The sequence below is a fragment of the Protopterus annectens genome, chromosome 2.part1 (assembly GCF_019279795.1).
Source record: "Protopterus annectens isolate FY-2018-M chromosome 2.part1, PAN1.0, whole genome shotgun sequence".
Taxonomy (NCBI): domain Eukaryota; kingdom Metazoa; phylum Chordata; order Ceratodontiformes; family Protopteridae; genus Protopterus; species Protopterus annectens.
The window spans coordinates 1526056236-1526072910 of NC_056729.1; the positions used below are offsets into that span (position 1 = coordinate 1526056236).

Consider the following 16675-nt stretch of genomic DNA (forward strand, 5'->3'; position numbering starts at 1 on the left):
AAGTTTCATTTAGTTTATTTCATGGTGAGTCCGAGGTTTTTCTTTCATCAGACTTGTTACAATATAATTTTAAATGCTTAGACAAAATCAATTAATAGTCTGGAAAAGATTATGAAACCATTTACATAGCCCTTTAAATGAGTAGTACCTATTTGTTTTAGGGTTTAGAAAAAAGAATATTCAAATAGCTAGATGAAGATATGAGGGAAATACAGTAGAGGTGACCTTTAAGACAGACTTGATAAAGTAGGTTATTTTGGAGCTGAAAGATTCAAGATTGGTTAGAGAAGGAGGAAAGGAAGTAGTGGGAGGGTATTAAATACCAAGTGTAAGGAAGGAAGAGGTAGGAGTACAAGGTTAGAGATACATTTAGAGTGAGGTGGTGAAATAGGTGGAAGGATAATGGTTTCAGGGTGGATGGCTACAGTGGCAAGACCATTTTTTAGGTATTTTCTCATGGCTAATTTGAAACTCTTGCTATGATGAAGGGACTTTATTTCCAAGGAGAGTTGGTTCCAGAATGTAGCTGGGTTATAGCTTTATAGAAGACATCCAATTTTGTTTTTGGGCTTGGGTTGTAGATGTGTAATAATTCTTGGTCTGAGCTGCATAGAGTCCTAGCAGGGGAATATTTAGATATGATGGCAGAGAGGCTGGGGCAGAAGGAGGGTAGATAGAGGATGAAGTGAATGATTTGTAGTTGACATAGTAGGAGCAGGTGAGGGAATTCTAGCCAGTCTAGTTGCTGAAGTGCTAAGCAGTGGTGTGACTTGTAGGTTTGGTAAGCTGCAAATCTGGCCACCTTGTTGTAAGTAGTTTCAAGTTTAGAAATAAGTGTAGGGTTTAGGTTTGTGAATATGTGACAGCTGTATAGGCGTGTCAGAAGTAGTAAAGCATGAGAGAGAGTTTTTTGGACTGTGTTGGTTAAGTATTTCCTGTTGCAGAAAAGGTGTCCAAGTTTCTGATGAGTTTTTTTGATGGAGTTAGTAATATGTAGATCAAACTTAAGCTGATCATCTATTGTGACACCTAGTAATTTAGTACTAGGTTCAGCTGAGATGCTGGTGCTGTTGCTGGATTAAATGGTAAATGTACTTATGAGTGTGGTGAGGATTTTGGGGAGGAAAAGTAGGAGCTTAGTTTTCATAGAATTTAGTATTAGTTTGTTATCACTAAGCCATATCTCAATGGTGTGGAAATATGCCTGGGTAGTTGAGTGGAGGTCAGATGGGCTGTCAGCAATGGTTATAATTGTAGAGTCATCTGCATATTGCACAATTGATGGCTGGGGACAAGAAGAGTAGAGTAAGTTGGTAAAAATATTAAAGAGCAGTGGTTCAAGAATGGACCCCTGGGGACACCCATTTGTACAGTGAGGGGGGGGGGGATAATACAGAGAGCCATTTGACTGACTGCTGGCAGGTAGAGAGACAGGTGGAGAACCAGGAGATAGTGGAAGAGAAATTTAAGTTAGTGAGTTTGTCATGGAGGAGTGGGTGAGAGTGTCAAAGGCTTTAGAAAGGTCAAGGAATAGGCATGAGACAAGCGTATTGTTATCACGAGCAAGGGAAACTGTGTTGAAGGATATTAGTGCAGTAGTTATACGATGCTTGGGATGGAAGCCATGCTGAGTGGGTGTGAGAAGGTTTTCCTGGTGAAGGTAATGCATTACCTGCTTGTGAATGCATTTCTCTAGGATTCTGAAGAGAGGAAAGAGTATGGCAATTGGTCTGAAGTTAGATATGTCTGAGGAGTTACCACCTTTGTGAATGGGTAAAGTAAGGAAGTTTTTCCATACAGTGGGCACATAGGATTCACAGACACTCCTGGGGAAGGCTGGCACAGGTTCACTAGCTGTGCCCCTTCTGTCCAGGCTATAAGGTAGCAATCCACTGTCACAAGAACCCCTATTTATTAGCTACCAGACAGAGTGACAGCATTTTACGTGTCTAATGTCTTTTATTTCTGTGGTTTCCTGGTCAAGTGCTAGACCAAAAACTGTTAAAACTCTGAGTTTCTGTTAGCCTGGGAAATTAAATCAGACATGTCAAGAATGATGTAATCTAAAATGAGCTAGCAGTGATGTGTTATCAATTTAAGACTTTCTCAGAGAGACAGAATGAGAGCATTTGCAGTTGTCTTCAGAACTGACAACTGAGCAGTACTCTGCCTTTGCTCTGTATGCAAGTAGGATCTTAGACTTCAGTGTTTCTCTTAGAAATAGAAAATAGTAAGTTTAGCCTAGTTTTCTATATTTATGTCAGACTATTCTACAATATTATTTTAAGCATTTTCCTGTGATTTCTGAACTCTTGACTAGCACTGCATTGAACTGAAGAGATCTGTCTTGTGTTTTTATTATTTATTATTAAACATTTTTAAACCTTTCAACTGTGACTGTTTTGTGTAGATGTATATAGTCATACTGTACAAAGCCACTCCAATAAGCCTTAAATGTTCTGGTCACACTTACTAATTGGATAATAATATTGCACAGCAAAATTGGACACCCTTTGGGAGGGGCCTTATTGGTAGCTGATAAATAGGGGTTCTGGTGGCAATGGATTACTACTTTATAGCCTGGACAGAAGGGTTACACAGCTAGTGAACCTGCACTTAGCCAGATTGTGCAGCCTTCCCCAGGAGTGTCTGTGTGGTTGTATATAAATCATATCTCAAAGGGTGTGTGTGTGTGTGTGTGTGTGTGTGTGTGCGTGCGTCAGCTACTTGGCCAGGGGCACGAAGCACTGGTTGGACAGTGGGACTGCTGGAAGGACTTGGCTTGGAACCCTGGCTAAGGAATCCACTATATAGCTGGGCCAGTGGGGAGTCTTACTGAGGATATGGAGAGAAAGTGAGAAACCAGCCCGAGACCAAGGGAAATTGTACTTTACTGTGTGTGTATTTGTTATCCTTCCCAATGTGCATGCCCCTCTCACTGGTGCTAGTGGAGAGGACTGAGGCTCCTTGACTACTGGGTCAGTGCACGGGCATCACACAAAGGTAAAGGGTGCAGACGTGAGCACAAATGGGATGGAGGGGGAAGCCACCCTAGGCACAAGGTGTTAAAGGGCATGATCAGATACCACAGTTACTGCATTCTTTTGTGCTGATGCGGGGTAAAGCTGTAGCAAGCCAATTGGTATAAATGTAGCAACTGGTTTGCTACAGTTTAAAAGTAAAAGAAAGTGGTCATCCAGTTATATGACTGACAATCAGTTTAACTATGCAGTCCTGCAACATAAAAAGGAGGGTATGGAACTGACGACAGCAGACTATGACAAAATGGGACAGGGATTCGGAGGGTAATGTGGAGAAATAATGGGATTAAATCAAAACTGATATCACAGAAACAACAGTTTTTCACTAAAAAAATCTGAGCCAAAAAGAAAAAAGCTTTTGTAAGTGCAAGACGTGAGCTTACAACTCAGTGTGGCAATGTGACAAGAAGATTACTAGCAACAAGTAGCATCAGCAGGTATGGATCCCCAAAAGAGTCAGTCCAATGAATCCATTCCCTGCACCCAATCATCACATTCAATCACTGAGGCCAAGAGCAAAGTTTTTCCTTAGTGGCATGAGAGAGTCTTGAGGTCCTCCAGACCATTTGTTGTTCTGCTAGAAGCGGAATAAGCCCATTCCTTCTGCACAAAAAGGCAGGGACTGGGGCAGCTTACTGGCACTGTGAAGAGACCTACCCTACCTGGTGGAGAACCTCCTTCATTTTGGCAGGTCTCTGAGCTCTGCAGCAGGCTGCCACCACCAGGAATATGGCTCTACTCAGAGCCCCTTGTATGTGCTTCTTAATGCTCCCTAAGTCTGTACCACTCTCTGATGTAACATATTCAAGTTAGGTGCTGCCTAAGTAGCAATCAAGTGTCATCCCCCACCCCCTGGCTGAGTGGGCAGCAAAGTCCACTCACTACTATCCCACCCCAGCCAGTTCCTACTGATGCCTGAGCCACTACTGAAACCCAGGTTGCTTATACCATAGGCAAAGCTTTATCCCCTACACAACTGAGTTGGCTATCAAGCAAAACATTGTGCAATAATTAAATTAGTGTTATTAATATATTGTGTACTTTTCTTCCTTGTCTTGTTTCATTTCTAATGAAATGCAGGATCAAAGCATGAATCATCTCTAGAAAAAAAGACAATAAAACAGAAGGTTTTCCAATTTTTAATCAAAATGAATAACACTACACACTGAATATAAACACAGACATGATCACAACAAGGTTTGTGCATTTTTAACTAATATCAAGGCATCTTATCAGACAGACTGAAAACTGACTTTACTAGCTAATGACCTATTGTTCAAAATGCAGAGAAGCTACAATTGGATGAGCCAATATGACATCCATAGTCCATTATAAAATGATTGCTTACAAATTATAGAAGCAGCACTACCATACTTTAGTTCCCTTTTTGAAAACTGGGATCATCAGAACACTGCAGCTTTCTGCTTAATTTAATCAATGTTTTGAATGTCTTGCTTTTGTACATTGATTTGTGTGCCTTTTTTCCCCACAATTAATTACACTGCAAGTATATGTAAAGCAAACATATTAGTACTCAAACATGTGCCAATTAACAGAAACAGTTAAATATTAACTGCACACATTTTTACTTCTATTCCTTTCATGAGTGACCTTAAAATATTTGCAAGTACAATGTTAACATGGAATCTCACATCAGTACTGCTTTAACAAGCCTGATTTCTGTAAGAAAGGCTTAAGCAGGTGATCATTTGCTAACTGGCTAGAATGACTGATGGTGGTGATAATTTTCATCAGCAAAGAAACAGCAAAGGGAGAAGCATGCACATATAAAAATTAGATTAGCTATCAAAATAACAGCTCTTTAGAAAGAAGGCTATGATGGCATCAGAAGAAATTTGAATGGGCAGACAGTACATGAAAACCCTAAAGACAGTAAATGAAGAACACCAGTCCCAGGAATGCTGAGGCATCAACATTAACCACTTTAGCATTCCTTAAAGGATGACCACGAACATGGATTCAACAAGTAATACACAATGAAGATATATTTACATGGCGATTGATCCTAAACAAGTGACCATGATATATGGGAGCAGGAGCGGAACGACATAAGAGAATGGGCAATAAAATGAACTTAGAGGAACAACAAACACTGAACAATTCAGGAAGCACATCAAGAACAATGTACTTGTATTCTAAAGCATGGTAGGGTGATTCTAAAAAAACAAACATGAATTCAGGCAATGGGAAGGGGAAATGATATGCCAAAAGCACTGAATATGAATTTGGGAGATGGCTCACCCTGGTCGCATGAAAAGTCTTGTATATGTCATTTTGCAAATATGGTATAGAAAAGTTTTTTTTTTTTTAATTATGAACTTTTTATAAACTTTACTGATATTTGTTCATAACTTCTCTGCACCTGCCTGATACTGGCAAATTGTGCTTACTGTGACCATCTCTCCCAGTCAGAGCCTAAAAATGGCTAAAGCAAAGTGACGAAAGACATTCAAGCTATGTGATCAGTCGAATCCTTATCACAAATGATGCAGTGAACAGCACTTGATGTGTAGAACATTAAATATACAACTACCAATCAAAACTACATTTGCAGCATCTTCACAGTACACACTGTAATGCAGAAACAGAATGATGTGGTGCAAGTCTCACGTACTTCTGGGGAACACAGGAATGTCCATGTTTGTGACAGAAGAAACATTCAGTGATGTGTAAAACAGCAAGAATGAATATCTACATTAGACTGAGCAAGAAGGCTGAAGGAGTTGCCTTTTTCACTTTATTAAGAGGGTCTGCTGTTGGCCGAAATGTACCGCTTCTGTCACAGAATGTGTCCAGTGCAACTCAGACAAGATAAGATTATATAGTGAACTCCAGACATTTTATTAAGGTGACTACCTCTCCTGTAACAAGACCAAAATAACTTTCAGCTGCTAAACTGAAAGAACTAGATGTCAAGACTATTCAAAACAAATCAGGTATTAAGTTCTCAAATTAGCAATGCAAATGTAGTGCTCTGGTATTTTTAAAGAAAACAATACATCAGAACCTGACTTGATTTCTTGAGTTCTGTCAGGAGTGTCACCATCACAAAGTGCTCACTGCATTAAACTGCCAACGCTTATGACACCATCTGTAACATACATCAATCTACTTTACAAAGAATCTGCTCTTCACAGAGATTGCACAGGCTACATGGGATCTTGGCTGAACGACAAATGCTGTTTTCTGATATTTATGCGTTGGTTCTACTTACAATGCCAATCAGTAGAACTATTAGTTAGCTGAGTAAACCGTCTACATTTCTTTAGAAGACAAATCTTTAAGCATGGGGCAGAAACACTGTCCTACCTCATAAAATCTCTTTGCCTGTGTTGCTGGAAGTATTAGATAACTATGTCCACTCAGTGGCCCTCTGCTGACTTGCACAGCTTGGTTGCCATGTTGTCCACTTAAAGACTGCAATACTTACCTTTCAGGTATTCCTCAAGCATAACCAGCCCAGTACATGGAAACTAATCTTTCTTGTCCTGCTCTGTTCCTGCCCTGAATCAGTGTGCACTCATCTGCAGGTAACCACTGTGTTTACATATGACATACTACTTTTCACATCTGACAAATGTAGCCATACACACTCATTTCAGATGGATTCATATTATGTATATTAATTCCACTCAACTTTAACACTTCACTTCCAATATTCATTGCTGTTATATGCAGTTCTCCTCTGAAAAATGTACAATGTAGTTTCAGTATGAACGTAGCAGACAAAAAGTAAACTTGTAAAACAAACTACTTTGGAAAAAGTAAACTTGTAAAAGAAACTATGTTTTCTCCTTCTGGCAGCATCAGTAGGAATGTAGGTTACTGAAACAAAATAAATTACTAATTATTTCAATGTATGAATATATTTTAAGTTTTACAACGGAATATTAACTTAGCTTCAAATTTTCACAAGTCCAATCTTTCCATAATAGCGTGGGCAAAAACAAAAAACACCTCTTCATCTAAGCCAAATGCTGCTTAGACATACAATTGGTTCATATGCATGTACTGTGTTAAGCTACCCCAGTGGACCATTTTAAGCCTCAACAATATCCTTTTCAAAGGTGAGAATCAAACCCTATACTTTGTCTGCAAGGTAAATGTCTGAACCACTATACCAACCCCCAAATCCTAAGACACAATTCCTGTCACATTTGCATTTCTCTTCTTGTCTCAGAATTACTGAAGGTTGACTCACTTTAGAAAGTGATGTAAATATTGTACATCACACTCTGCTTGTTTACGTTACTGTACATAGACAGCTTAACTTCTGTTACTGCTTACGTTTCTGCCTTTTCTGTTTGTGATATTTTGTTTTTCACCCAGGCTAAGCATGATGTTGTGCCTTTTGGCTTTTCCCGGTTAGGGGTCACCACAGCGGAACCCCAGTCCGCTAATGACTGGCAGTAGATTTTTACGTGCAGAGTTGCCGGCTCTGACGCACAACCTTCAACGAAGGTACACCCATTCACGCATGTCTCCCCACAGAAGACGCTCTACCTGAGAATCGAACAGGACAACGTCTTACTGTGAGGCAACAATGCTACCGCAGCACCACCACCGCAGGCTAAGCATTATATTGGTCAATATTCATCAGTGCGCCAAACGGCCACTAGTCCTGACTGTGGCCCAGATGACTTGGTATCAGGCACTGGACAATCCCACTCAGGAAAGTAGAAAACAAATAGTGACCCATCCATTCTGTAGGCAGTGATGCAGACACATATGCAGCAATACTGATCACCAAGTAGAGGCTGGAAGATAAGTAGAAAGCAGCATAAAGTGCAGAGGATGACAGGCTATCAGGCAGAGCATTTATGAGCACGGGGAAAAGGCATTCACTGTGGGAGCTTTGTTATTCCAGTCTACTGCAGATGTAACCGAAGTTAAACTAAGCAGAAAAAGAAATCATTTACCTGAGTAATGGTCCTCTCAGTCACAGGCTAATTTAGAACCTGCTGGCTGTTAGAGAAAAAATAGGAAGAAAGAAGAGACTGAGACAGTTTCTTCAAGTAATGGCTGCATTTAATGTTTCATTTTATATAACCGTGAACTTTGGAATTAAATGGTAGAAATACAGCATTAAAAATTATAAATATGTTTGAGGATATAGGTGAGTGTTTTACAGATACAGCCACTTGACTCTGCAGCAGTCACTTTAAAATTCAGTCACAGTCTTTTCCCCGCCGAAAACACCACCTTCAGAATGTGATGACAAAAATGATGCAGACCAGCTGTCAGGAGGTTCAAGTCTCCTTGCTTCCATTTCAGCGAGTGCAGACCTCATCATTGCACTGTAATAAAAAATGTTGGATTTTACACACTTTCATGGAGAACATGTATTCACTACTTCCTGAGTATAGTCAATTACATATTGTACAAAAACAGAATAATTATGTTTTAAACCCTCGCCAAATTTATTTATTTGCAGTTTGTTAACCTAGAAAGGCTCCATGTAAATACATATACATAGCTACAGACAAAACAATTACAAAAACAATCATGTACAATGCTAGGCTGCCTTAAGTCCCTCAGACTGGTTGATAACAGAAGCAGAAAATCTAGCCCCCAAGAAGATATCTGATATAAAATCAAATCAAATCAGTCCCAGAGTCAAGCAAACAGTCTTTCATTCCTTTATTTCAACTAGACATCCAAATTTTGACTATCTCATTCCCATTAACACTTTTTTTCATACAATATTGTACCTGCATACGTGTGTGCGTTTTATATATATATCTATATCTATATATCGATATATATATATATATATATATATATATATATATATATATATATATATTATATAGGTTCATAGGTGTGTACAAGGCTAATGGCCCTGGAACCTTTACAAGCCTAGCCCATAGGAAAACCCTGGCATCGTGCCATTCGACCTTAGTTTCCCAGTCCCTCTGTCAAGCAGAGCCACTGGGGTGATCCCCGGGGTGAATTTTCTATTTCCCATCCACTCATCAAGACTTCTCTTGAAGAGGGCCAGTAAGGCGCTCCGCTGGACATGTATGGGAAGTCTGTTCCATAGCATGGGCAGTCTGTGGGTTACGAACCTCCTACCTATGAACCTATATGATTGGATGGGAAATAGGAAATTCACCTCGGGGATCACCTCTGTAGCTCTGCTCGACAGTGGCTCAGGAAAATAATCTTCTTTGGTAGCAAAAGACAGGGTACCTTTTTGGCTGGGCTTGTATAGGCCCGGGGCCAATAGCCTACTACCTACCGAAGAACCTATGAACCCTCCAGCTTGTTCTGTCGTTTCTGGTAACGAGGTTGAGGTCTGGAGCGTGTACTGCGGAGGAATTGGGATTTCTTTAGATGTAGCATTTCTAACAGAGCTGGGTCACACATGGCTTTGTAAGTCAAGCAGAGATAGCCTCTAAGTAGGCAATATGAGACAGAGAACAGTTGAAGTTATTTTGAGTCTGTCCATATGGGATAAGTGTTTAAGGCCTAAGATCCTCTTTGTGAGGTATTTTTGTGGAGTCTCATAGGTAGGTACTAAGCTATTAGCCCTAGGGCCTATATAAGCCTAGCCAAACAGTACCCTGGCTTTTGCCATCCAAGAAAACTATTTTTCTGTGCCCCTGTCAAGCAGAGCCACAGAAGTGATCCCCGGGGTGAATTTCCCATCTCCCATCCAATCATCAAGATTTTTCTTGAAGAGTGCTAATGAGGAGCTTTGTTTGATATAGATAGGTAATTTGTTCCAGAGTATGGGAAGTCTCTGAGACAGGAATCTATCCCTCCAGCATGTTCTGTTTATTGTGGTGACAAGGTTTAGGTCCCTAGAGCGTGTAGCTCGGAAGGATTGGGATTTCTTTATGTGGAGCATGTCCAACAGCTCTGGGTTTGACATAGCTTTGTATGTTAGGCAGAGATCGCCTCTGAGTAGGCAATATGTGACAGAGTAAAGCTTGAGTTTTTTGAGACGGTCTGCGTAGGGCATCTGTTTGAGGCCGGTAATCCTCTTTGTGAGGTATTTCTGTGGCCTTTCCAGTTGTTGTAGATGTCTTGTGAGGTACATACCAAAAGGGGCGTTGTACTCTATAATGGGTCTAATGAGTGATGAGTAGAGGGGAACAATGATCTCTTTTTTCTTGGATGAGAAACCTTTTGTGATGAGGTGTGCCACATAGGATTTCCCGACTACTGTGGCAATGTGATTATCAAAGGAGAGACTACAGTCCACCTGTGTCCCAAGGTCTCTTATCATACTTGCATTGTTAAGTAGACTACCACCAAGAGTTTTTACCCAAAGGGATGACCATGCACTTTTTGGCATTGAGATTGAGGCCATGGCTTTGACACCAGGCATCTGTCTCAGTGAGGCCCTTTCGTAGGATGTCAACATCGTTAGGAGATTTGATTATGACTCCTAGTTTGCAGTCATCTGCGAACTTTGTTAGCCAAAGACCTTCTGTGTTAGCATGTACTTCAGAGAAGTAGATACCAAACAAGAGAGGACCTACGACTGAACCCTGTGGTACTCCACTTGTCACTGGTCTGAAGTTGGATTTACAGTCTGCTACTTTCACAGTGTGGGTTCGGTCAGTGAGCCAGTTGGCAACCCATCTTGTGACATAGGAATTTATACCTAGTTTAGTTAGTTTTCTATAATTCCAGAGTGGGGGATGGTGTCGAAAGCCTTGGTGAGATCTAGATAGGCTGTGTGTACCACCTTACCCTCATCTACAGCTTTGGTGACCGCTTCAAAGAAGTCTATCAGGTTTAAAAGACATGATCTGCCTTTTACAAACCCGAACTGGGTAGGGTCCAGAGTTTGGAGATTACCAATGTCATTGTTTATAAGTTCCATGATGATATGCTCCATAGCCTTGCAGACCAGTATCAACCAATTGGTTAATGATAGTAATAGAACTATAGGTTGTATAAAAAGATTTATAAACTCTAGGAAATCAGAAATGATGAAGTCACTGTTTGTTAGTTACATTAGACCCAAACTTGAGTACTGAATAACAATATGGAACCCTTATAAGAAAAAGTACAGTTTTGTACCTACCATAAATGTAGATGTTAGAGTGTTCACCCTGCTGCAGTCATCACACTTGGGTTATCCTGCAGTCAGGCGGTCCCGCAGTCGGCCCGAATTCCAAAGTCTTGGTCGGCGTCGGTTGCTGTCGCTTCTTCCCTGACGTCAGTGCGCCAGGGGTATATAAGAGGCATCCAACGCCATTTTCTTCAGTTTTTCTTGCCCCAGATGTCAGGTGCCCCCAATAGGTAGGCAATATATATATATATAAATATATATAAAAAAAATATATATATATATATATATATATATATATATATACATACATATATATATACATATACACACACACACACACACACACACACACACACACACACACACACACACACACACACACACACATAGCTATATAAAAATAAAACAAAACCCTTAGGCACAAGCAAATACACCACAGAGGTAGTATAGGATAGAGTGGTAGAGATAAGTTCAGCTAGTTCAGAGGGGATGGAGGGAGGGTAACCTGGACTGCAGCAGGGTGAACACTCGAACATCTACATTTATGGTAGGTACAAAACTGTACTATGTTCATCGTGTTACCCTGCTGCAGTCATCACACTTGGGTTGAATCCCAAAGCTAAGGATGGGAGGTGGAGTCAAACAGGGTTAGAAGAAGCTAGTAGGCCCTGCAAAACTGCAGTGGCAAAACCAGCTCTAGTCAGAGTACAGAGGTAAGTGATAGTGTTTGGTGAAGGTGTGCACTGAACTCCAAGTTGCAGCTTCCAGAATATCCTTGGTTGGCACTCCCCTGAGAAAGGCTGCTGATGCAGCTGTAGCCCTGGTGGAGTGGGAGCTAATGTTAGCAGGTACCGGTTTCCCATGATGCGTATAGCAGAAACGTATGCAATGCCCTATCCATTTAGAAATGGTCTGTTTTGAGATAGCTTTTCCTTGTGATCCTGTAGCATAGGCTACAAAGAGCTGGTCAGTTTTTCTGAAAGCCTTAGTTTTATCCAAGTAGTAACGTAATTGCCTGTGAATGTCCAAAGAGTGCAGGAGTCTTTCTCCTTTGTTCTGGGGATTTGGAAAGAAGGTGGGCAAGTGAATGGTTTGGTTTAGGGCCACACTGGATACCACCTTTGGCGTAAAGGAAGGGCTAGTTCGTAGAGAGACTGTCTTGATGAAAAATGAGGAAAGGTTCCACTGCCATTAGTGCCTGTAGCTCTGAGACTCTTCTAGCTGAGGTTATTGCTAGTAGTAGGGCAGTTTTCCATGAAAGAAATTTTAAATCAGCTGAAAAAGCTGGTTCAAAGGGCGGCAGTTAAGCTTTTCCAGACAAAGTTGAGATCCCAAGTAGGTGTTGGAGCTCTCCTTGGCGGTCTTAAGTTCTTAGCCCCTCTGAGGTACTGTCTTAGGAGTGAACGTGAGAATAAAGGAGGATCCATGCTGTAATGAGCTTAGCATAAGATTTAATGGTGAGTGAAGTCGGTCTGAAGACACCTTCTGCAACCGAAGGTGTTTCCACTGCACCGGCATCTACTTCTGCTTCGGTGTCGGAAGATGGCTGCATCGGCCTAGTAGGCTCTGCTTAGGAATCCGCAGCTGTCTGGGGTTCCAGTTCTGCGGCGTAGGTGCCTCACTGAAAACCGGAGAACCAGCGGCAGGCCCTTCTGAGGCCTCGGAGTCTGGCTTGTTCCTAGGCTGCCTGTCCTTATCCTTGCGTTTATGTATGGCAGTCGTCAGATGCCCCGACGACATGATATAACTAAATTTCCTACCAAAGTAATGCCGTGCTAAGTCAAAACGGCGTTTGATAGTTCGTTTATTAAACCTAGCACAAAACCGACAACCTGTGACGTCGTGGTCTGGGCCTAAGCAAGGAATACAAAAGGAATGGAAGTCCTTATGAGGTATTTGCTTCCCACAAGAAATGCAATTGTTAACTTTTTCTGACATCGGACTGAGGCAAGAAAATGTTCCCCAACGGGGTACTTAGCTTTATTGAAGACTTCGGACTGAAATTCAAATCGAAAATCTCAGGTGTTGGCCGACTGGCACTTGCGAACTGCTTCTGCTTCGGGCACTACGCGGCAAGAAACACTGAAGAAAATGGGGTCGGATGCCTCTTATATACCCCTGGCACACTGACGTCAGGGAAGAAGCGACAGCAACAGATGCTGGACCAAGACATTGGAATTCGGGCCGACTGCGGGACCGCCTGACGGCAGGATAACCCAAGTGTGATGACTGCAGCAGAGTAACATGATGAACATCAAGTATGAGTAAACTGGAAAGAGTACAGCAGAAATTTGCCAAGGACATCTGCGGATGTGAAAATTTAAGTTATTATGAAAGACTAAAATATCTGAACCTGTACAGTGTCTCAGATATCTATGAGGAGATTTTTTCAGGTATAAAGGGATTTAGAGACAACTACCTCTCAGAATGTTTGGGGTCACCAAAAAGTAGTAGAGAATCGTAAGACAACCTATATAGAAGACTCTATAAGAATGAGAAATGTACTGATTGGTTCGTTGAGAGAGCAGCTGATATATGGAACAGACTACCAAATTATATTAAAGCAAGTGCTAGTTTAGATATTTATAAGAACAGCCTGGACACATTGTGGGAACAAGTGTTTTGGTATAATGGCAAGCTAAAAGGGCATTAATAAAAACCAGAAAGTGATGCACTGAACTCGAACACCAAGAAACGATGGTAATGCCAGCCTTTGAAGAATGAAACCTTGTGTAAAACTTCGCAAACGTTTTTAATCAATAAAAGCACAAAACATTCACTTGATAAGAGCAGCGTAAAAGAAACAAAGCGTATCACTTAACCTCATTCTTCCTGCATGCAAAACCCTTAGTAACGAGATGTGCCACATAGAAGGATTTTCTGACCACAGTGGCAATGTGGTGGTCAAAAGAGGTTGCTGTCAACCTGTGTTCCCAGATCTCTTATGAAGCCTTCTGTGTCCAGTGGACTACCATCGATGTGGTAATTCATGGGAACCAGGTTTTTCCCAAAGGGGATGACAACGCATTTTTCTGGCATTGAGCTTAAGACCATGATTCTGACACCAGTCATTGGTCTCAGTGAGGCTTTTCTGTAAGATGTCAACATCACTTGGGGAGTTAATTATGGCTCCCAACTTGCAATCTTCTCTGAAATTTGTCTTCGTGTTGGCCTGGACTTCAGAGAAATAGATACCAAACAGGAGACGACCCAGGACCAAACCCTGTGGGACTCCACTCATGATTGGTCATCAGTCTGACTTGGAGTCAGCTACTTTCACACCGTGGGTTCTATCTGTGAGCCAATTTGCAACTCACCTAGTGATACAGGTTCATAGGTAGGTACTAGGCTATCGGCCCTGGGGCCTATACAAGCCCAGCCAAAAAGATACCCTGGCTTTTGCCACCCAAGAAAATTATTTTCCAGTGCCACTGTCGAGCAGAGCCCACAGAGGTGATCCCTGGGGTGAATTTCCTATTTCACATCCAATCAAGATTTTTCTTGAAGAGTGCTAATGAGGAGCTTTGTTTGATATAGATAGGTAGTTTATTCCAGAGTATGGGAAGTCTCTGGGACAGGAATCTATCCCTCCAGCATGTTCTCTTTATTGTGGTGACAAGGTTTAGGTCCCTAGAGCGTGTAGCTCGGAGGGATTGGGACTTCTTTAAGTGGAGCATGTCCAACAGCTCTGGGTTTGACATAGCTTTGTATGTTAGGCAGAGATCACCTCTGAGTAGGCGATATGCGATGGAGTAAAGCTGGAGTTTTTTGAGACTGTCTGCGTAGGGCATCTGTTTGAGGCCGGGTAATCCTCTTTGCGAGGTATTTCTGCGGCCTTTCCAGTTGTTGTAGATGTCTTGTGAGGTACATACCAAAAGGGGTGTTGTACTCTATAATGGGGCTAATCAGTGATGAGTAGAGGGGAACAATGACCTCTTTTTTACAGGGGTTGATGCCTAACTTAATGAGTTTTTCTACGATTCCTGACTGGGGAATGGTATCAAAGGCCTTGGCCAGATCAAGGTAGGCTGTATGAACCACCTTGCCTTCATACACAGCTCTGGTGACCGACTCAAAGAAGTCGACAAGGTTGAGCAGGCATGATCTACCCTTCACAAAACCAAACTGTGTGGGATCCCGAGTTTGGAAGTTCCCTATATCTTTGTTTATTAGGTCCATGATGATGTGTTCCATAGCTTTGCATATCAGACTTGTCAGGCTAATGGGGCGATAGCTCCCAGGGTCTGTAGTCGCTCCTGCTTTGTGGATAGGGATGACTGTAGTAGTGCGCCATTCAATAGGGACAAAGCCTAAGGTGAGGCTGTGATTGAACAGGGAACACAGGTGAGGTGCCAGTTCACTCTGTAGTTTATGTAGAACACAGCCAGGGATATTGTCAAGTCCCATAGAAGCTGTATTCTCGGCCTTGGAAAGTGCTGTTTTAAACTGTGCAGCAGTAATACTCACTGCCTGACAATCTGCTGATATTGTGATTGGTCCTTTGGTGGGGGAGAGAGGGGTAAAGTTGGCACTGAATCTGTCGGCCAGTATATTGGCAATATCTGTTGGCTCTGTATAGGAGGTGCCATTGTGCAACAGCTCCGAGCAAATCTAGGTATTGCCATGGAGACTCTTTACATAACTATAGAGGGCCTTATGGTTGTATTTACTACCTGCTGCAATTCTGTTTTCATAGCTAGCTTTAGAGGATTTGATGAGGAATCTCAACTTTTTGTTCATAGGTTCACAGATTAGTAGAGATTTTCCAGTCTTGGGACTTCACCTTATTTATCATCAGTTTCCTCCTTCTGTTGTAGAGATTGTTTATGGTAGGGACCACCAAACTGGCTTCCTTTCTTTGGAGGCAAACGTCTTGGTTCTATTGGGTATGGTGAGATCCATGCATTTGTGTGTGTTCGTACAGGACATTAGTGCATGATTCGGCGGTCATGCAGCTGTTCTCCAATTGCATGGGTGCCGTGAAGTTAGCCACCTCTGTTTTTAGGAGTCCAAAGTTAGCTTTGGAGAAGTTTTTCATGGTGGTTACCTTTGCGGGGGTGGGAGGGCTGTGGATTTCCAAGGTGATTAGTTTGTGGTCAGATCTAACCGGGGAGGAGTTGACTACTGGTACAGAGCAACGGTCATCCATGTTAATAATGACCAGGTCAAGGATGTTGCTACCTCTAGTGGGGGTAAGAATGAGCTGGTCCAGGGCATTGGAATTAATGAACTCCAGGAAACGTTGGGCAAGTGTATTGGTGCATGAATAGTTTTCCCAGTTAATGGAGAGGTAGTTGAAATCGTCCAGTATGGGAGTGTTACATTGGAGTCAAACCAATCATGGATTTGAGTAAAACACAGCTCGAACAAAAGCACAACAAAATAAAAACGAACTAGGTAGCGTAACAATTTAATCACAAAGAACAAAGATTTCAGATTAAAATACTGATGAAGGGTTTTTAACCTGAAAGCTTTGTTCTTTGTGATTAAATTGTTATGCTACCCAGTTCATTTTTCTTTTGTTTTTTAGTGTTAGGTTGGACCCTAATATTCTCCAGTATGCTTAGTAAATGGTTGGGGGACC

At 41.7% G+C, this 16675-nt stretch overlaps 1 protein-coding gene across 1 annotated transcript in view; it reads right to left on the reverse strand.

Annotated features, from left to right (window-relative positions):
* Window positions 1-8072: 8072 nt before the first annotated feature.
* The window catches only part of PRXL2B (peroxiredoxin like 2B), a 609295-nt gene continuing 600692 nt past the window's right edge, over window positions 8073-16675 (reverse strand). Inside the window, exon 8 of the mRNA XM_044062981.1 lies at window positions 8073-8359. Within this exon, the coding sequence (XP_043918916.1) occupies window positions 8333-8359 (27 nt within the window). The 3' untranslated portion in view covers window positions 8073-8332. The remainder of the gene's footprint in view (window positions 8360-16675) is intronic.